The 21,222-nt window shown below is 33.8% G+C and overlaps 8 protein-coding genes and 3 pseudogenes across 11 annotated transcripts, besides 1 other annotated feature; 6 read left to right on the top strand and 5 right to left on the bottom strand.

The window, feature by feature from the left end:
* Positions 1 to 3,316: 3,316 nt before the first annotated feature.
* Positions 3,317 to 21,222: part of a mobile genetic element that runs on past the window's edge.
* Positions 3,938 to 4,183, bottom strand: TVAGG3_0718210 (protein of unknown function, DUF4107 family; the record flags this gene model as incomplete). The annotated part of the gene is made up of 1 exon (XM_051244031.1): positions 3,938 to 4,183. The coding sequence occupies one exon, from the start codon at positions 4,181 to 4,183 to the stop codon at positions 3,938 to 3,940; it is 246 nt and encodes an 81-aa protein (XP_051090618.1).
* On the bottom strand, positions 4,691 to 5,572 carry TVAGG3_0718200 (uncharacterized protein; the record flags this gene model as incomplete). The annotated part of the gene is made up of 1 exon (XM_001328355.1): positions 4,691 to 5,572. The coding sequence occupies one exon, from the start codon at positions 5,570 to 5,572 to the stop codon at positions 4,691 to 4,693; it is 882 nt and encodes a 293-aa protein (XP_001328390.1).
* On the top strand, positions 5,622 to 6,476 carry TVAGG3_0718190 (protein of unknown function, DUF4106 family; the record flags this gene model as incomplete). Its single annotated transcript, XM_051244030.1, has 1 exon — positions 5,622 to 6,476. One exon carries the CDS (start codon positions 5,622 to 5,624, stop codon positions 6,474 to 6,476), a length of 855 nt encoding a protein of 284 aa, XP_051090617.1.
* TVAGG3_0718180 (uncharacterized protein) lies at positions 6,473 to 6,874 on the bottom strand (the record flags this gene model as incomplete). The annotated part of the gene is made up of 1 exon (XM_001328356.1): positions 6,473 to 6,874. The coding sequence occupies one exon, from the start codon at positions 6,872 to 6,874 to the stop codon at positions 6,473 to 6,475; it is 402 nt and encodes a 133-aa protein (XP_001328391.1).
* On the top strand, positions 6,900 to 7,514 carry TVAGG3_0718170 (uncharacterized protein; the record flags this gene model as incomplete). The annotated part of the gene is made up of 1 exon (XM_051244029.1): positions 6,900 to 7,514. One exon carries the CDS (start codon positions 6,900 to 6,902, stop codon positions 7,512 to 7,514), a length of 615 nt encoding a protein of 204 aa, XP_051090616.1.
* Positions 7,807 to 8,583, bottom strand: TVAGG3_0718160 (uncharacterized protein; the record flags this gene model as incomplete). Its single annotated transcript, XM_051244028.1, has 1 exon — positions 7,807 to 8,583. One exon carries the CDS (start codon positions 8,581 to 8,583, stop codon positions 7,807 to 7,809), a length of 777 nt encoding a protein of 258 aa, XP_051090615.1.
* Positions 10,143 to 11,019, top strand: TVAGG3_0718150 (keratin-associated protein family; the record flags this gene model as incomplete). Its single annotated transcript, XM_051244027.1, has 1 exon — positions 10,143 to 11,019. A coding segment is annotated over one exon (877 nt), but the record flags the coding sequence as incomplete, so codon positions are not given.
* TVAGG3_0718140 (integrase core domain containing protein family) lies at positions 11,866 to 12,417 on the top strand (the record flags this gene model as incomplete). Its single annotated transcript, XM_051244026.1, has 1 exon — positions 11,866 to 12,417. The coding sequence occupies one exon, from the start codon at positions 11,866 to 11,868 to the stop codon at positions 12,415 to 12,417; it is 552 nt and encodes a 183-aa protein (XP_051090613.1).
* Positions 13,019 to 13,575, top strand: TVAGG3_0718130 (annotated as a pseudogene). The gene has a single exon. A coding segment is annotated over exon 1 (557 nt).
* Positions 17,230 to 19,829, top strand: TVAGG3_0718120 (annotated as a pseudogene). The gene has a single exon. A coding segment is annotated over exon 1 (2,600 nt).
* TVAGG3_0718110 lies at positions 19,906 to 20,759 on the bottom strand (annotated as a pseudogene). The gene has a single exon. A coding segment is annotated over exon 1 (854 nt).

The raw sequence follows: 21,222 nt of genomic DNA, 5'->3' as shown, positions 1-21,222 counted from the left end.
AGTTTGGATGACAATATGACTGACGGTTTGACAGCCTCTATGACTTACGGTTTTAGTTAGAATAAGACTGACAGTTTGGGTGACAATATGACTGTTGATTTGAGTGAGTGTATGACTGACAATTTGAGTGACAATATGACTTCGGTTTGACAGACACTATGAATTAGCTTTTTAGTTAGAATATGACTGACGGTTTGACATCCTCTATGACTTACGGTTTTATTTAGAATATGACTGAGAGTTTGGGTGACAATATGACTCATAGTTTAAGAGAGTGTATGACTGATGGTTTTAGTGAGAATAAGACTGACAGTTTGGGTGACAATATGACTGTTGATTTGAGTGAGTGAATGACTGACAGTTTGAGTGACAATATGACTGACAGTTTGACACACACGATGAATTAGCTTTTTAGTTAGAATAAGACTGACAGTTTGACTGACAATAAGACTGACGGTTTGACTGACTATATGACTGACGGTTTGACTGACAATATGACTGAGAGTGTGAGCGACAATATGACTGTTGATTTGAGTGAGTGTATGACTGACAATTTGAGTGACAATATGACTTCGGTTTGACAGACACTATGAATTAGCTTTTTAGTTAGAATAAGACTGACAATTTGAGTGACAATATGACTTCGGTTTGACAGACACTATGAATTAGCTTTTTAGTTAGAATATGACTGACGGTTTGACATCCTCTATGACTTACGGTTTTATTTAGAATATGACTGAGAGTTTGGGTGACAATATGACTCATAGTTTAAGAGAGTGTATGACTGATGGTTTTAGTGAGAATAAGACTGATAGTTTGAGTGACAACATGACTGACGTTTTGACTGACAATATGAGTGACGGCTTTAGTTAGAATATGACTTAGAGTTTAGCTGACAATTGGCTGACAGTTTGAGTGACAATATGACTGAGAGTTTGACTGACAATATGACTGACGGTTTGAGTGAGTGTATGAATGAGAATATAACTGACGTTTTGACTAACAATATGACTGACGGTTTGACATCGAAATTCATTCATATATATGTATTGATCAATGCAATCACCCTATTTAATATTATTATTTATCAATTAATTTTTCATTACTACATGCTCTCCATTATTATGACATTAATATTTATCAATAAATATTTCATTACTATATGCTCCCACCCAATTTGACATTATTGTTCTTTGACAAATTTTTCTTTATTAAAGACACTCTCACAAATTCATATCAATATATTTTAATTATCACCTATTCCAATCCATTTTCATATTCATATTCTTATTGAGTTAGAATAAATTAAGGATGACTGAGAATCAAATTATAATTAGTGAGAATCAATTGAAGAATACTGGGAGTTAATTAAGGTTGTTTAAGAATAAATTGTGAATAAGTGACAATCAATTGAGGATGAGTGAGAATCATTTGATTATTAGTGAGATTCAACTGAACATCAGTGAGAATCAATTGAATAATACTAAGAAGAAATTGAGGAAGAGTGAGAATCACTTGATTCTTAGCGAGAATCAATTAAGGATGAGTAAGAATCAATTAATAAGTAGTGAGAATCAATTTAGGGTGACTGAGAATCAATTGATTCTTAGTGAGAATCTATTGATAATTAATGCGAATCAATTGATTATTTGTGAGAATCAATTGATCAGTAGTAAGGATCAATTGATTATTTGTGAGAACCAATTGAAGATGAGTAAGAGTCAATTGAGGATGAATATGTGTCTATTCTGATATGACTTAGTATCTACTGAGGCTAGATGCTAACATCTTACTTTTATGATCATATTTTTTCAACTCCATTAATATTTATAACAATATTTTGATTACTATTTAAATAATTTTATCAAATGATAATTATTAACATATATTAAGAGTATGTTTAATTTTCAACATACTCTTAAAAATCCGAAATTTTAAAAAAGTGACGATTTTTTAATGCTAAACCATCTTCATCTACCATTAAATGTTTCGGATGATTTGATTTTAATTCAGTTGGGTTCTATTAGATGTAATAGTGTAAATTCTGATTCAACAATTTATATTATTCTTCCAATAAACCCTATCAAAAAGAATGGTATACAAATAAAATAACTTATCAAGATGGTAAACCTAAATTCACTGTTTCGGATTCATTATCAAATGCATATGTCGGAGATTCACCATCATATCCTTGGGGACAAATCGTTTCAAAAATCAAAGAATTAAACAGAAATATTAAGAATGTATATAATTTTGGACATAAATTATTTGGATTTGAAAATAAATCTATCATTTGTTATTTAGAGGAACTCAAAGAGCGTTTTATCTCGAATAGCGATGAAGTAAAGTATCTTGAAACATATGAAACAACACCTAAATTTCAGAAATCTGCTGAAGCTTTTACAGAAATGGTAAATATGAGTTAGTATCCCTATCTTGGGTACGGCGGCACTGCGTTCCACCTTACCCAAGATAACGGTTTGACACTTTACAAAACCACTAACGTATATTTTACAACACAAACACAAACACTAACTTAACCTTAAATATTTACAAAGCCGCCAACCACTTCACCTCACTAACATTTCGCTAACGACTTCACTAATGAAAAAATAAACGTTCTCACTAACGTTCCCACTAATGTTCTCATTTACAAAAGTATTGCAGCGCTTCCCATTGCTGTGCTTCACACAATAGTTCATATTCTTCAGTATCGCTGCTGTCACTCCAATCGTCAGAGTCAAAGTCACTGTCAAAATAAATGTTAGTAAGTTTTGACAAAGCTAATGAAACACGCTTACCGTTTGTATCTATTGCTTTTATATATCTCCCATTATGTTTGTTGTCATAAACGCTCAAACTAACTTTAGTTAGTATCCCTATCTTGGGTACGGCGGCACTGCGTTCCACCTTACCCAAGATAACGGTTTGACACTTTACAAAACCACTAACGTATATTTTACAACACAAACACAAACACTAACTTAACCTTAAATATTTACAAAGCCGCCAACCACTTCACCTCACTAACATTTCGCTAACGACTTCACTAATGAAAAAATAAACGTTCTCACTAACGTTCCCACTAATGTTCTCATTTACAAAAGTATTGCAGCGCTTCCCATTGCTGTGCTTCACACAATAGTTCATATTCTTCAGTATCGCTGCTGTCACTCCAATCGTCAGAGTCAAAGTCACTGTCAAAATAAATGTTAGTAAGTTTTGACAAAGCTAATGAAACACGCTTACCGTTTGTATCTATTGCTTTTATATATCTCCCATTATGTTTGTTGTCATAAACGCTCAAACTAACTTTAGTTAGTATCCCTATCTTGGGTACGGCGGCACTGCGTTCCACCTTACCCAAGATAACGGTTTGACACTTTACAAAACCACTAACGTATATTTTACAACACAAACACAAACACTAACTTAACCTTAAATATTTACAAAGCCGCCAACCACTTCACCTCACTAACATTTCGCTAACGACTTCACTAATGAAAAAATAAACGTTCTCACTAACGTTCCCACTAATGTTCTCATTTACAAAAGTATTGCAGCGCTTCCCATTGCTGTGCTTCACACAATAGTTCATATTCTTCAGTATCGCTGCTGTCACTCCAATCGTCAGAGTCAAAGTCACTGTCAAAATAAATGTTAGTAAGTTTTGACAAAGCTAATGAAACACGCTTACCGTTTGTATCTATTGCTTTTATATATCTCCCATTATGTTTGTTGTCATAAACGCTCAAACTAACTTTACCCTTTCTCCCTCGTATCTGATAGAATGTATTTTCACGAGGAACGAACAACAAGTTCTTGAACTCATGACCGTTGTAGTTTGTTATCTCAATAGTTTTCGTCATTACATCCAAATAAAAATTTTCAGTAAAAATAAAACTAACGTTAAAAATTTCTCATAACATAAACGTTCTCATTGCTTTATAACTCTCTTCCTTGGTTTCTTTTTAGTTGCTTTCTTCACGTCTGTCTCCAACTTGACTGTCTTTCTTCTTCGTCCGTAATGATACCAGTTACTTCCACCAGTCAATGGGTCAAATGGTCTTTCGTAAGGGTTTCCATACATTCCATAGGGACCATACGGAAGAACTACTAGTGGAGAAGAAACATTTTCTTTAGTTCCATCGACTCTATTTAAATGCATTGTTTCACCTTTCATCTGGTCATTAAAGTCTTTTGCGTGTTTTGCAAACTCATCGTCCTTTCCTAAAGCATTTTCCGACTCAGTCGCAACCAAATTGGATGCTTTATTTATGAGCCCTATTTTATTTAATCTTAACTTCTTTGCAACCCAGCCCCCAATCTTTCCTTTATTTGCGTCTAATGTCTTTGAAACTCTTCCTCCACTCATTTTATTTACTGCGTCATAAGCTCCAAGTGCTTTTGCTCCAAATGCTAATGCTTTTGTTCCCATTGCGCCTAAAGCTGCCCAAGCTACCATTTACACCATATTAAAATCATCTCTCTTCAATATTATCTCATAAAAGTTCTCGTTACTGGAGAAAGTCAATGAAACATAAACGTTCTCACGGGCTTCGCCCTCACCGCTTTGCGGTCTATCTAACTTCTTTCTTATCTCATCTATACGCTTCAAAATGTCTGAACAATTGCTAACATCTTCTACAACAGTTATTTCATCATGAATGACCTTCAAGAACAAGCTCATTTAATATGCAATTAAAATCATTTCAATAATGAGTCCATCATTTCCATCTTTAGGTAGCACAACATCTTTCATTGAAGAAGGTTCTACAAGTCTTATGTTAAACTTACTGACAAAGTTTGTTATACTATAATGCTTCGGTGGTGAATACATGTAGTTTGAAAGACATAATATAGATTCTTCAGCAAATTCACTTATACTGGATTTTATAACAATGTTCTCACGAGACCAAATACCACCAATTGACAATCTTGTAAGCAATCCTGCTGAACCTTCAACTGTAAACGTCGATGGTAACATTCCACGAAGGTCATCTATTGACATCTTTGAGTCACTGAATTTAAATATTTTCTTAAAGCAATCGTCATTATCTAACCATGCAATAGCTTTGAAGTTTTCATTCGAATATACATTTGCTTCATTAAATGTAAAACCTGACTTCTTTGCAGAGACGATTTTAAAATCTATTGCATTTGTTTCAAAATTATATGCTATGGTAACTTCAGAAGGTAATGGATGTCCTTCCGCTGTCAGTTGTTCTTTCAATACCGTTTGAAGCTTTGTGTTAAAAACTTTCATGTCATCTCCTGTATCTAAGTTCACATACACAGCAACAGGGAAACTATCTTGCTTCTTTGTTTCATCATTATATCTCAAAACATTAAAGTTCTTCAATAATATTGTTCTTCCTGCTGGAATACTTCTAACCTGTCTTATTTCAATAGCTTTCTCACCTCCTACATACTCTACCCAGTGTCTTGGATATTCATAAGTATACTGACTTTCTTGAATTTTGGTTGGTTTCATCATAACGTGTTCATAGTATATCTTTATACTCTTGTCAGTTAGACTCGGTGCTATGTTCTGAATATTTCTGACTTGCATTTTTAATAAGATTAAAATGAAGCATTTAATACATGATGTAGATGAAGACATGAATGAAACTACAGACAAACTTAACTCTTCTCTCATTCTTCCTTTCAGCAAAGATTATGAATTCTGTTCAAATGGTGTGTATTTCTATTGTGGAAAGATGGGGTCAGGAAAGACATTTAACCTCATTCGTCATATACTCATAACAGAGCGTTTAGGTCAAGATTCATATTATGACCAAATCATTATATCAGCAACTTCAGACTCTATGGATTCAACAGCGAAAACATTCATGAGTAAAGTTCAAGCATCTGTCGTTAAAGTTCCAGACAGTGAACTCATTGAATTTCTTCAACGTTACATTCGACGTAAGAGGAAATATTATGCCATCGTTGAATTTATACAGTCAGGAATGCAAAAGACTTCAGAAGAGATGGAAAGAATTATTGACAAACACCACTTACGTCAGTACTCAGGAGTTTACGATATGAAACGACTGACAAACTACATTCTATCAAAACTTTCAAAATACCCCTTCAAAAAGTATCCTTCAAATACTCTGCTCGTTTGTGACGACTTCGCCGGAAAAGGTTTAGTGTCAAAACCAGACTCACCATTAGCTAACATCATTACTAAAGTCAGACATTACCATTTAACTGTAGCAATACTTATGCAAACATGGCGTTTTCTTGCTTTAAACATAAAACGTCTCATAACTGACTTCGTTATCTTTCAAGGTTTCTCACGCTATGATATTGAACTCATTTGGAAACAGTCAGGTATAACATTACCTTTTGAAGAAATTTGGGAAGCATATAAGTCTCTCATCTCTCCTCGTTCATACCTTGAGATTCATATCATGACTAATACCATTAAAGTCAAAAATATTCCATGGGAACGACCAACATTGTTTTAAATCTTATGCTTTAATTGACTGATGGTAAACAAATTCCATGCATCTCTGTCGCCATTTTTGTTAATATTTTTGCTGTCATTCATATCATCCACTTCCCCATCCGTTAACTTTTGAGGATATGGGTTAGAATAGCTGTTCTTAAATGAAGGCTTTTCACCTTTGAGTGCATAAACTCTATAACTTTCTGCATACTTTATGTTTGAACCTCCTGAGCCATCATTGACATAAATTTTTATAGGTTTCCACCCTTTGTTCATGTTTCTGCTTCTTCCCTTTGCTCTTTTGTTCAGTAGTTCTACATCTTTATACACGGCACCTGTCTCAGTGAATTCAACAATATTTTCATTCGTTAGCTTTACATTCAAACCCTTGTCGAGTATGTTGTTCATTTCATACATATAAAAGGTTTTTATTCTATATGAAATGAGAAGCAAATCCATCTTAGCTGGTGCCGTTAATGTTCCAATTGAACCAACATCAAATGTTGACTCACGAACGACAAACAATATTGTCATAAAGAACTATAGTTCAGAGTGTTTGAAAGAAAAAGAACCAGAACTTAAGTCGGTGAATTTAAACTCAGCTTCAAACGCTAACGCTACATCAGATGTTAAGTTAGAGTATCCACCACTGGACCAAGTTCTTTCAAGAGAAGTCAACGACAATCCTTACACAAATGTTCAAACAAATCCTTCAGATAACGTAGACCATTACCTTCTTCAGTTATATCAAACTATCTTACTCAAAGACGATAAGAAGCTTTTGACAAATCTTATAAGTAAGAACCAAATAATTCTAACAAAGGAGGACCTTGAAAATGTTATATCACGAATAACAGGAAAGCAATGTGTCATTGACTATCTCGACCCTGAAATCGAATGCTGTGGTCAAACTCCACTATTCATGAAAATAGGTAACATCCGCATCATTGAAACACCAGGAACTACAGGAGTTGAGTTTAAGTATAGATATTCGAACGAGTATACAAAACTATCTACTTACTATAAATTATGTCTTAAATATGTTTTAGTAAATTAAAGCAGTCAGGAGGCTCTTTGAGCCCATCTTGGCGCTTTGCGCCGTCAGTCAAAAAAATTTCAAGTTAGCAATTTGTAATATCTATCCAAAACTTCTTCAACAGTATCGAACTCATCTTCATAATGCAAACCTAATCTTATTGACTTGGTGCAGTTTTCACTAACACAATATAGCGCTTTGCGCTCGGCGCCTTTGACGCCTTTTTCTGTTCTCTTGACTGACATAACTAACTCATTTGTTTCATCAAACAGCAACAACCAAAGTTCATGACCTAATACATAACATTCATACTTTATATTTTTAGCTCTGAGTTCTCTTGTAAGCTGTTGCATTTAATATTTTCTAAAAAGTCAACTTCAACAGTCATTCGCACTGGTGCCTTCAGTACTACGGGCTCGCCTTGAAAGTCAACAAGTCTGAATTGCATGTCTTTCAAATTATGAGGACTAATGCGAACCCATTTACCTAAATGAGTTGCTATGACAGGAACGTTTGGAATGAACATTGAATTGACTTCATAACAGAAAGACTTATATTCTACTGAACCTTTACTATTAACTCCTGAAATACCTGTGACATTAGCTATTTTAGACTCAATATACAAACAATTGCCATAACATACGTATGGAACAGATTTCATCTCAATCGTTTTGTCAACACTTTTCAAAGGAAATGTCATATGGTATGCTCCCAGAAGCAATTGAACTCTATGACTCATTCGCGTTATCTTAAACTCCTTCACATAACTGAACTTCAAAACTCCTGCAATAAGTTTAACATTCATTAAGTTTTCTCCGTTATCCTTGTTTATTGTAGTATTTATGAGAGCATTTAACACTCCAGCTAATGTTTCCATCTTATATTCTACATTATTGTGAAATCTTATTTCGTGCTTCTTTCCATCTATTTCAAGCTCCATGAAATCTGTTTCGTCAGTTATAACGAATGAAGCAATAGTATTAAAGTCAACCATTCTGAATGCAAGTGGCTCATTCTGTAGACCTAAGTTTGTTTGTAGTTTTACTGTCCCGTATTCGTTCGGGTCTGTACTTTGCAAATAGAACAACATTTTATTCTCATTAAAATATGAGTATAGCTGCATATGCGTATGAAGCTGACAGAGCTAAACGTTTATATTTTGGTCAATACTCTCTCACACTTACTGACAAATATATTGTTATTTCTGATGGAAATACTGAGAAATATATAACATGGAAGGACTATGAAAAGTTTGACCCAATTTTAACTCCATGTACTATGCCATTCATTGTAAATGGTGAAGTTGTCATGAAGAACGACACAACAGTATATAAGTCTGTTCATGAAGCGTTAGAATATATGTTGAATTATAATCCCGAAAGATTTGACCCAAGCACTACGCCATGTGCAATGCCCTTTATTAAGGATGGTGAAATCGTAAGAGTTCCGAATTCAACGGTTTATACAGCTGTTCAAAACAGTTTACAAAACATTTTAGCGAATATCTTTAATTCAGAAACTACAGAAATAAAATTACCGTATATAACAGATGCTAAAGAAATTAAATCAAAAACAACAACATTATTTACGTCACTTAATGATTTAATGACTTATATCATTAATACTCCTTCTCCGACTACGGCATTTGATCCAAATTCAACGGTTTGTAGTGTACCTTTCATTAAGGATGCTTCATTAATTGAATTAAGGGATTCAACAGTTAATGAATCATTAAAAGCTTCATTAATGAAAATCATTGATTTTAACTCATTCATGAATACATATAATTCATTCATTAATGTTTCATACACTTCTAAAGAAGGTGAGCCAAAAACTATTGATAAAGTGGTGTATGAAATAAAAGCATCAATGACGAAATTGAATTCGTTAACTTTTGATGGTGATAGTTCCGTTAACAGCATGACATCAGGAAAAACGATTTTAACGAAAGAATACTTAAAATCTCATGTTAGTGAGTTCGTTGAAATTGAAAAAGAAGGCGGAATTAAGTTCGATCCACTGAATTTCATTTTCAGCTTAGCGAATGCGGGTGTTAGTTTCGCTGAATGGACAACTATACAGAGTGAAATAAATGCAATATGGATGTTTTTGGGGTCAAAAGCGGGAATGGGTGAGCTTGTAAATGCTGCAAGAACATTAGGTGAAACAGGAAATTTTGTAGATGGTTTTAAAAGACTTGTTTCAAATGTTTTAACAAACACAAAGAAATTATTTAGATATACCGTACATAACGGACGGATTTTCGAACAGGTAGCAACAAACCCTCCGGTTATGGCTGCGTTGATGATGGCTAGAGACATAAAGCCGCGTAACGACGGGAACGAAGAAGAGAAGAAACCAGAGGATACTGGTCGGGTTATTCGAGACATTAAAAACGTGTATCCTGAAGTTATTGATTTATTTAGAGGAGTTAATGATTCAATTTCAAAACATTCTATAACCCTCGATGAAGAGAATAAATTAACAGATTATATATTCGTCATTATTGCAGAATTAATGAAGAGAATAAATGAAAAAGGAATTGGTGATATCATTAATGTAGGCGATGTAATGATGAAAAGAAATTTTGACTCATTATTTACAAAACCGAAAACAGAATATAGTCTTTATGATGTAATTACGGAATTAATGAAGAAAATAAATGATAATAAGAGTTCTGGAGGAAGAGTTGAATTAGAGGTGAATGATGTTAATGAGAAATTAGATAATAAAGCAGATAAAAACCATGTTCATTATATAAGTTCAGATGAACAGATTATAACGGACTACCATGGATATTTAACACAAGATGAAGAAGTGAAGACGAAAGATGTTAATGAAAGAAGATATAAATTCATTCGTGCTAAAGGTTATGACATACACTGTACTGTACAGTATGACACAGGTAAAGCACCAGAAGCATTTGGTTATAACGATGAAATTTATGCTTCATACTTCTTTGTTAACGGTGTATTAGTTGAACCAAGATTTACATTGAGAGTTAAGGCAAAAATAACTTTTGAAGATGCTATTAAAAGTAAAGCTGACAAAGATGAACTTGACGCAACGAACAAAGTTTTGAAATCTCATAAACACAATATCTCCGATATAAATGAACTTCAAACTTCTTTAGACAGTAAAGCAGACAAAAACCATACACATGAATCCTTCACTACTGTTAGAGCAGACGACATAATATTGAACTTTGACCTTGGTTCAAGTGCACCTTTAGAGAATCCAAGTACAAGCGTAAAAGATACACTAAACAATTTAGATAACAGTTGCAGGAATATCGAAGGTCATGCCAGAAACTTTGAAGCATATGAACTACCAGCAATGTTAGATAAGAAAGCAGACAAAACAGAGCTTCAAACATTAAAGACTGAAATACTTCAAACATTATATCCTATAGGCTCTATTTATACGTCAATGAACTCAACAAATCCAGCAAGTGTTTTAGGTTTTGGTACGTGGAAGCAGATTGTAGATAAATTCTTATACTGTGCTAGATATTCAAAGCAAACAGGTGGTTCGAAGAAAATTAAAGAAGCAAACCTTCCACCGCACACTCATACAGGAACTACAAACTTTTCTGGCGACCATAGCCACTCATTAAGAGACCACCCATTATACAACTCAGAGTATGAAGCTGGCAATGATGTTTTATCTCCATCTTATAACAATTCAGCAAAAAAGATTTTTCGACCAACTGAACCAGGAGGAAATCATTCACACACTTTCACAACAAATCCAACAGGCTCGGGTGCAGATTATATGCCACCATTTGTGACTGTATTCGCATGGTACCGCGTTCAATGAAATCTTTAACTTTACTTAAATGAGTTTGAAAGAAGTATTCGAACAACATCCATGGAGGTCATTTAAGAAGTTCAATGAAGCAGCAAAAAGTTGGGGATTTACTAACAGAGCTGAAGTGAAAAAGTTCTTTGACAAAAATGTTGTACATCAAACAAAAATAAACCCTTACGACTACTTTTTACCAATTTACTCCAACACTCCTGACGCATACCAATTTGACACTCTCATTCAAAGCAGAAAAGGAGGACATAAACCATTCCTCATCTTCATAAATGTTAACACTCGTAAAGCATATGCATATCCAATGAGGAACAAAGGAACTCGTGAAGTGTTAAGAGTTTTACAAAAGTTTGTAGCAGAACATAACCCAAGTACTTTAACATCAGACCAGGATTCAGCATACCTCAGCAATGAAATCACAGAATTTCTCATTAAGCATAACATAACTCACTACACTACTGAAGACCATAATCATAACATACTCGGCATCATAAACCGCTTCATAAGAACGCTCAGAGATTTAAACCAAGAGCGAGACTTTACCGAAGAAACAATGAAACACTTTCTCGAAGTATATAATTCCTCAACACATTCTACAACAGGACATACACCAAATTCAATGACACAACAACAAGAAGAAAAGTATATACAAAAGAAACGAAGCCAAACACAAAATATCAGAAATTCAACACAATTTACCCTCATTCCTGGTACAAAAGTTCGTGTAGTTCTTGACGACAAGCCGTTGACAAAGAAACATTTAAGGTTAAGTAGAAACTATTATATCGTAGACTCTACGCAAGGTAATGGATATCTTATAAAAGCTGCTGACGACTCTATTGCGTTTTACCCTCGACATAAATTAGTCGAAAGTAGTAATGGCAAACTTGCTGAAACCATTGACGAAGCAAAGCGAGGAGTGGTTATTGAAATACTTGGCTACAACATAAACGATGACACTTATAAAGTAAGATATGAAGGAGGCGTTGAAGATGTTATACCATCTAAGAACTTGAGAGAGTCAAAGCCAACACATCTGGGACCATTAGAGCGGGAGTATTGGAAAGACAAAAATAAGCCAGAAAGAATAAGAAAATTCATTTAAACTTTTTCGTTGGATGTAAATCAGACATGAATGAGAACAGTCATGAAATTATTAATGTTTTCATAAATTTACACCAAAAATAATGTTTAGGGTAGATGGTTAGATCTAACCTCATTTCTAACCTCATTTCTACCCTCATGAATTTTCATGAATTTCCTTAAGATAGAAAAAATAAAGTTAGTTTTATTTTTATTTATTTTTTTTATTTTGTATGCAAGATATGATTTCAACAATCGGCGGGACTCTGTCCACAACAACAGCACCAAACTCGCTAGTCATGAATCCTACGTCAATGTTGGTAGAGATGAAAAGCTTCATTCCTTCTTCATATACTTTTGAAACAGAAATCCAGAAGATAAAGCAAGAACTTTTAACAAGTAATTTAGACTGTAGTGCGAAAGATGAAACAAATGAACAGTATCTTTATGAAATGGAGGACCTCATCGACCATTTACCCAAATTGCCTGAAATCCAACAACAAAAACTAACTATTCCTGAATTCGACGAAATTGAAGTCAAAGCAACTGACTCAGTAGAAATAAAGAAGTTCATACGAAAGGTAAATTATGAATTCCTTGGTTTTCATTGCAACCATAAAGTTATGGACAAAGATTGCGACATGGTTTATAAAAATATTTCTGACCTTTACAAATCCGAAGAATTTAAGACATACGATAACTTTGTTTCATTAGTTGCAAAATGTGTATGGCAGATAAGAGATAAAGATAGAAGAGGTAAGGTATGGAATGAACAGATAAAACCAGCAGCTTTTGAGTTAAAGAAAACCATTGACGCCTTAGTTGTTCTAGCTGGTTTTATTTCAATGTATAACGCAAAAACGATGCCGCAATGTTCAAAATGTAAAGCAGCAATAGAAAAATATAACTACTCAGTCAAAGAGATAGAAAGAATGCGAAACGACTATGCAGACTTAAAGAAAGAAGCAGAAAAGCCAGCAGAAGATAAAATGGATATGTTGACATTTCTTAATAAAAACTATCCAACAGCAGAAGATTTCCTTCTGTCTGACGTCAAGAAGAAGTATAAAGAAACTTTCGGCATTGTTAAACTTTTGATGTACTAAAAGAAGAAATAGAAGCTACGAAATTGTTTAGGATTTCAAATATACATCGTACAATTCATGTAAAACGCTTGTGAAAAAAGAGGTGAAAAAACAGGTGAAAAAACAGGTGAGATCTCACCTCTTCACCTCAACATTATTTTTATTGAATTCAGCACAAAAATAATGAATTTCATTAGTTATTTTGTATGTAAGAACAGAAATGTCAAACATTGAGTTTGAAACAGTTAGAAAGATAGACAATGACACCAAAGTGGTTAGAATAGGTGATTTAAACGTAAGATACTCAAAGAAATACAACAAATATTCTTTGTCAGACATTATATCTCCATCTGGAAAGAAAACAAACGACTGGGTTAGAATTGCTTCTACTCAGAAAATTTTGACAAGAAATCCTGAGCTTATGATATCAGTAAGATTCTATGGAACTACAGCATATCTTATAGACAAAAGTCTTATACCAATAGTTTTGTTATGGTTAGACCCAGTTGTTGGATATAACTTCATAACTTATGGTTCATTCGATACGGAACGTTGCAGTGAAGGCTTACTTTACATCGTTCAGAAACCGAAGGACTTCAATACAAAGAGATATAAGATAGGAAGAACATATAATATAACTCAAAGATATGACAGTACAGTCAATAGAGTCAAGGTTGTGTTCGTTAATGATATGAGAGCTGCTGAAACAGAACTGCTTGAAGTTTTTGAGAAAATGTATGGTGCTCCACGAAAGGTAAAGAAACGTTTGAAGTAGATGAGATAGATAAAGCTATAAAATTATTTGACGAAGTTGCTGAAAATACATGTAAAGCGTTTATTTTTTGGTCTTTTTGTGAAAGTCAGAAAATAAAGTTAGTTTTATTTTTATTTATTTTTTTTTTTTGTATGTAAAGACAGATATGTCAACAACAGAGAACACAACAACAGTTATAGTCCATGAAGCTATAAATGAAGAATACGAGTACATACAGTATAACAAACAGTTACGTCTCATTCGTTCGGTCAAAGACGATATGTACCAAATGCAAAGTATTTTGAATGCTCTTCGTTCTACAAAGCAAGCATATCATTGGTTTGAAAACCAACAGACAAAAGAACTTTTAGAAGAATTTCCTCATATGATTGCTTCCTCGGAAAAACCGAGAGAAGAGATTCCGTACGAAAATCGCAAGAAATTTGGCTCCTGGTTTGAAAGGTTATTATGTTCATAGACTTTTAGTAAATGCTGTAGCAATGTGGGCTTCACCTCGTTACGCTTGTTATATTTTCATGATGTTAGATGAAATTCATAGACAAGAACGTGAAGAGATGGAAAAGAAACTTCATGCAAAAGATGAAGTCATTGAATCCAAAGACAAAAGCATTCAGAAAAGAATACCACGTTCGGTACCAAAAGGAAAGGAAAAGAGTTATAAGTATATGATATATACTGAAGAGTTGGAGAAAGAAGAAGATAAAGATATGGTTATGTTGCATTTAGTCAGAAGAAACAACAAGAGCTTTTATGACTTAGCTAAAATATATAAATCTGACAGAAACTGGTTCTATCGTGAACACTTACCGATTTCAATGACACCGAATGAGCAAATAAAGGAAATTGTCAAAAATACTCTTCCTCAAACACACTATGACATCAAAGGTTGCACAATATTACATTCAAAGAAGACTTAACATTACTGAAGGAAAAAATAACAGAATATTTCGATAACTTCAAAGAGGAAGAATAAAAAAATCTAAGCTAATTTTATTTTTTTTATAAAATTTTATCTCATATGAAAGAACATGAATTTAGAATATTCGGAACTCATGACAGAAGAAGAGAACGAACAACATGTAAAAGATTATGCAAAATTTCTGAAGACATACAAAGCATTTAAACAATATCTAAATGCTTCTAAAGATTATGCAAAATTTCTGAAGGTATATAAAGCTTATGAAAAAGCGTATGAAAAAGTTTATACATTGGGGAATTGTTGTAAAATATCGATATGAAGACTAACCAAAAATATATTTTCTTATAAAGCTTCAGGTTCAATTTCTTCAACCATTTCACTTCCTTCGTCAATGTCAATAGAAGCTTCTTCAACCTTTGGTAAGAATTTCTGTATAAATCTTTGTTCGTTATTGTCTTCAGAGATGAAGGATAATATTTCACAGATGTTTCACCCTTCTTATATTCTTTCTGTTCGGAAAGATTTAAAGCAATACTGAAGGAGTCAATATTAGAGTTCTTTATAACAGTATAATGAGTATCTTTGACATTCACGAAGAAACTCTTTTGTTTCAAAACTACTGCTAACTCTTGTGAAGTATAACGTTTGCGGTCAATGACGATAGCTAATGGTCTGACATACTGACCAAACTTAGATTCTTTCACAAACTTCTTGTTAAAGATAACAGTAACATTTGAAGCATTATTGAACTCATTCTTGATGGCAGTAGCGAGAGCATTGTATGAAAAGAACTTGCAATCTTGCATGTGTTTCATTAAAATAAAAATATTAAGTTATTTTAAAAATAACTTAAAAAATCTAATCTAATTTTTTCAAAAAATATTTTTTTATTTCCTACTAAAGATGTATCGGAAGTTGTCTAAGTTAGAACACTCGGAAATAAAACAACTTCTTACAGAAGCTAACATAGAAGTAGCAAAACATTACGCAACAAACAAAAAAGCACTCGCTGACTTCATTAAAGACTATAATGGTGCAATAAGTTATGATAGAATTCATGAGTTCATAAAGCCGCAACGCGGCGAGGACGAAGTCCATGCAAGAGCATTTCCTTTAAATGACGTTGCTATTGACTTATATCATAGACGTTCAGTACCTCATGAAGTAAAGAAGAGAAATGTTTGACATAACAAATGCAAACGTTGGTGAAACAAGAAGAAGAGACGACACACTGAAACAACAGAGAAGAGAGATGTTTAAGAGCGCTATAGAACAAGTTCGCAAAGCTAACGATGTCCTTCGTTCCATTGACGACAAACCAAAGAAAGTGAGAGATGGTTAAAGAAAGATGAAGAGAATAGGAAGAGAAATGTGAAGTCAGGCAATAGACTCATTGACTTTAACATCGAAGCTTTAGATGAACCAAACAGAGACTACTTACACAAACATTTCGGTAAGGTTTTCATGAGACTCTTAGAGAAAATTAAAATAAACTCACAACAGAGATGGATGGTATGTTATAAACTTGGTGGAAAGTATGAATGTTCTACGTTAAACCTCAATAATATTGGAACATTACTACATCAGCTCTTGAAGGAGAACTTTATATCAGAGATAGAAGCAAATGCCGCAGGTATTGTTGAAATGCACTATGACTTCTTCTTGACAAATAAAGAATCTTACTGAAATAAAGATGTATGATTTAACAGAATATGAAGGCTTAACGATGTCAGATGTAAAGAAAGGCAAACCAAAAAAGAGACCATATAGAGATGAAAGCACACTGACAAATGACCAGAAAAGCCATTTTGGAAGCTCTTAAGCAAACAGGAAACCAGCACTTATAGAAAGCTTTTGGAAAGATAATGGTGAAAAGAAGTTTTATAAGAAGAGAAGCGGTCAGTTCTGGAAGTATCTTTGCACATTACCTAAAATCTTGAGCGCTACCAAATCTTCAATGAATTGAACAAAAGAACTGCAGCACTTATGACAGAAGACAATTGTTTCGTTTATGCTTGCATTCAGGCTGGAGTAGATGGAGAGACTATTGACCACATGAGAGAAGTCATTCGTGTTAGAGACTTTCCTCAAAGTAAAGTACAAGAAATTTCTGACGCAAAGGTATAGCATTTAATGTTACCATTGGTTACTTCAATGACTCAAGACATAATGAAATAAAGAGATACATACCAAAAGAATGTGAAACTGTTAGAACTATTGAGTTACTTCTTGTTGAAGACCACTACATGCTAATGAAAGATTACCAATGACAACATATTTCATTCGCAACTATATAGAAATCTTGAAGGAGTGTGGTGGAATGAACATTGAGAAACAAATGAAGATTTATACAAAGAGAGAAGATAAATATGTAGTTCGTTATGATAGAACAACACCGTTATGGGATGTTATGAAAATTGTGGGAGTGCAAATATTTCGAACCTATTTTCTTATGGAGAACTTTCACATATACGACTGACTTATATAAACAGAACCTTGCAACATTTAAAGATTTGACGTATGCTCCAAAGTATTGTGTACAACTGAAGAAGAAAGCAGAGTCAAAAGAAGTAAATAAAAATAAGTGCAAGTTCATACCTGAGCACGTTTTCTTTGCTGACTTTGAGTGTAGCACAGACGGCTTTCATAAAGCTTTTAACATCTGTTACGACAGTGAAGATGGTTCAGTGAGTGAAAGCATTTGGGGTCAGAACTGTGCAACAGAATTTTTTGGAACGACTTCCTGACAAGAGTTTTATATTTCCATAACCTCAGCTATGATATAAACTTCATCTTAAGACATATGAAGAAGTGAAAGGAACTCCATCATTAAAGGTTCACGAACAATGCAAATAACTGGTTTATATAAAGGACGGGCAATTATTATAAAAGACTCTTACAGCGTTATAAATAAGAAGCTTAAACTATTTCCTGCTATGTTTAACTTACAAACAGGACCGAAAGAAGTATTTCCATACAACTACTACAGCAGTACTTTGTTAGCAAATGACAACAGAACTGGTGTCATTTCTGAAGCATGTAAGTTTATCCGGGATGCGGATACATTTATGAAGAACATAGATTCCATCAAAGGTTGCAGAATAGATGAAAACCATTTCGATTTAGAAAAATATAGCACGTTTTACTGCAAACAAGATGTAAGAATTTTAAGAGAAGGTTTTGTAAAGTTCCGCAATGACTTATTGAAAGAGTTTGATTTAAACGTTTATAACTACGTTAGTATTTGTTCAATTGCTAACAAATTGTTTGAGAACAGAGTGTACTTCCGAATGGAAATCTTATGACCTCTCAAATAAACAAGAGAATTTATTTCGAGATGCATTCAAGGTGGAAGATGTATGCTGTCAGATAACATGAAACAAAAGAGCGAAAAGAAACTCATTGCTGACTTCGACGCCGTTTCATTATATCCATCAGCAATTGCAAGATTGTATACTTTAGAAGGTATTCCAAAGGTTATGAAGAAAGAAATGTTAAGCACAGAATATCTCATGAGACATTTATTCGATGACGACCAAAAGGAACCCATTGGTGAAAAGTTTATGTCTGGCTTCTTTGTTCTCATTAAGATAACAGAGATTGGATACATAAACTTTCCTTTAATAGTTTGTGACCCTGAACTAAATCCAGAACTTAACGTTCCCAGAAGTTCAAACACTTGCTGTTTAATGTATGTTGACATATAACATTACAAGACCTCATAAAATATCAAGGTGTCAAATGTGAAGTGTTGCAAGGATACTATTACGATGGAAACAGAGATATTAGAATAAGAGATGAAGTGAAGTTGTTTGAGTTAAGGTTAAAGTATAAGAAAGAAGGAAAATCCTTTGCAAGAAAATATAAAGCTCATTCTGAACAGTATTTATGGCAAAAACTATTCTATCTCCTATTGAGTCAAAAATAACCATAGTAAATGACAAAGATGCTATAAGATATGCATCAGAAACTACAACCATATAGTGAAGTTCGAAGGTTTGGATGGTTCAGATAAAACTATTTTTCAAGCTAAGAAAAGCATTTGCAGAACTTTAACTTCTGTCCACTTGTGTTAACATTCTGTCTATGTCGAAGAGAATAATGTGTGAAGTATTCTGTACTGCTGAGGACTTAGGAATGGACATCTTTTATAGCGATACGGACAGTATGCATCTCTACAATGAAGATATCCCTCGTTTAGCTGAAGAGTTTGAGAAACGTTATGGAAGAGTTCTCATTGGTAAAAACCTTGGTCAGTTTCATAGTGATTTTGCTGAAATAACACCTGGAAAACAAAGTTTAGCATACAAGTCAATATTTTGTGGAAGAAGACTTACATAGACTTACTCACGAATGATTTAAATGAAGTTGCATTTCACTGCAGAATGAAAGGTGAAGCAAGATGTTATTGCTTTAACCGCTAATGAAATGTTTCCTGACTTGTTCAGTGTTTCTATGATGAAGATAAAGGTTTAATGGTTCCGCAAGGAACATATGACAAAGACTCTGAGTTCAGTTTAATGAAACTTGACAAAGCACTTTATGACGGTCAAGAGATTGGATTTGACTTATGTAAGTCATGTCACTTGCTTTGGAGAAGAGTTTAACTTCTCAATAACGACTAAAACAAGCTTATTCGTAAGTTGAAGTTCTGAGGTCATTTATTTTTGTCAGCAATGAGGTTTCGTGATAAAAATAAACTAGCGGCAAGGGCGAAGCCCATGTGGTCATTTACAATACTGCGATGGTAGAGTTTAAGAGTTGTGCTTCAATGTAGAGACAGTCCTTATGGTCTGGAGGTAAGAACACTGGGCAGTTATGGTCATGAGTGGAGAACATGTCTATCCAAAACTCACGATTGAAGCCAGTTAATTTATAGTATTTAGGATTGGAAGTGGTGAAGTTCTTGTATGACCAATGAACTCATTTTCAACTCCCTTACTTAAGTTTGAATATAATATAGCTTGCTTTCTATCCCAAATGCCTGGAAATCTAATTTCGGAAAATCATTTTTCCTCGGAAGCATTGCATCATAATTGAAAACATTCTTGAAATCATCACTTGGTTCAGAGATTTGAAATCTTATACGTAATGGATTTTCTTTCTTTTTAGCTACTTCATTGAATGGTGAATATACAAAACTGACAGTCATGAGTTCCATCTTCATTTTCATTAAATTCATAATGAAAGTCTATAAGTTGTGGCTGACTACCTTCTTCTTTCAGTTGTGCAAGAAACTCACGTAAAGGCTGTAAAGTTTGTACTTCAATGTTGAACTTTTTCTCGAACATCTCATTAAATGAAATCATACATTGCAACAATGTTGTATCGTCTTTAAAGTATTTGTATATGTGAATGTTTTGGGCGCTTAAAGACTGTTCGTCATTTTCTATCTCGACTTGAAGTATAAATTCAACCTTTCTGAAAGCACGTGTTATATACATAGATGTTATGCCAATGTACTTCTCTTCATTTATGTTCACAATCCAGTCTGTTGGAAACTTAAACGTTACTCTGTTCCCTTTTATTTTGACGTCAGGGTTTTCACTACTGAACGCAACAGATAAAGGTATTTGTCTATACATTTAATTCGGATAAAAATAAACCATTTACTCTTTCTTTGCTTCAGCTTCTTTAGCTTTTGCTTCAGCTTCTTCTCTCTAGCTTTCTTCGCCAGCAAACGTGGGTTCTTTTGTCTTCCAGCAGCTAATGCAGCAAGTTGTTTTTCACTAAGTTTTCTCTTTGGTCTCTCTGGCTTTTGTTCTTGTTTTTGTTCCTTCGTTCGGATAAAATTTGCTCACGAATTTCTTTCTTCAATGCTTCAACATCTATGACCCCTTGGGTCTTGTCCGTAGGGCTTGTCTGAGTCATTTGACTGCAGATAAAAAACAAAATTAAAACTTTAACCGATGTAAAATGAGCTTGTCAAAATCAGAGCGAGAGTCTATTATATTAAATGACGCAAGAGGAATACAACATCCTTTCTATTACGTAAGTCAGAGTAAAGATGGTAAAATATACGTAAGAAAAAGAAAGGTTCCATTAGCG

This window comes from Trichomonas vaginalis, chromosome III, assembly GCF_026262505.1.
Source record: "Trichomonas vaginalis G3 chromosome III, whole genome shotgun sequence".
Classification (NCBI taxonomy): Eukaryota; Parabasalia; order Trichomonadida; family Trichomonadidae; genus Trichomonas; species Trichomonas vaginalis.
This window is presented reverse-complemented; position numbering and strand designations above follow the sequence as displayed.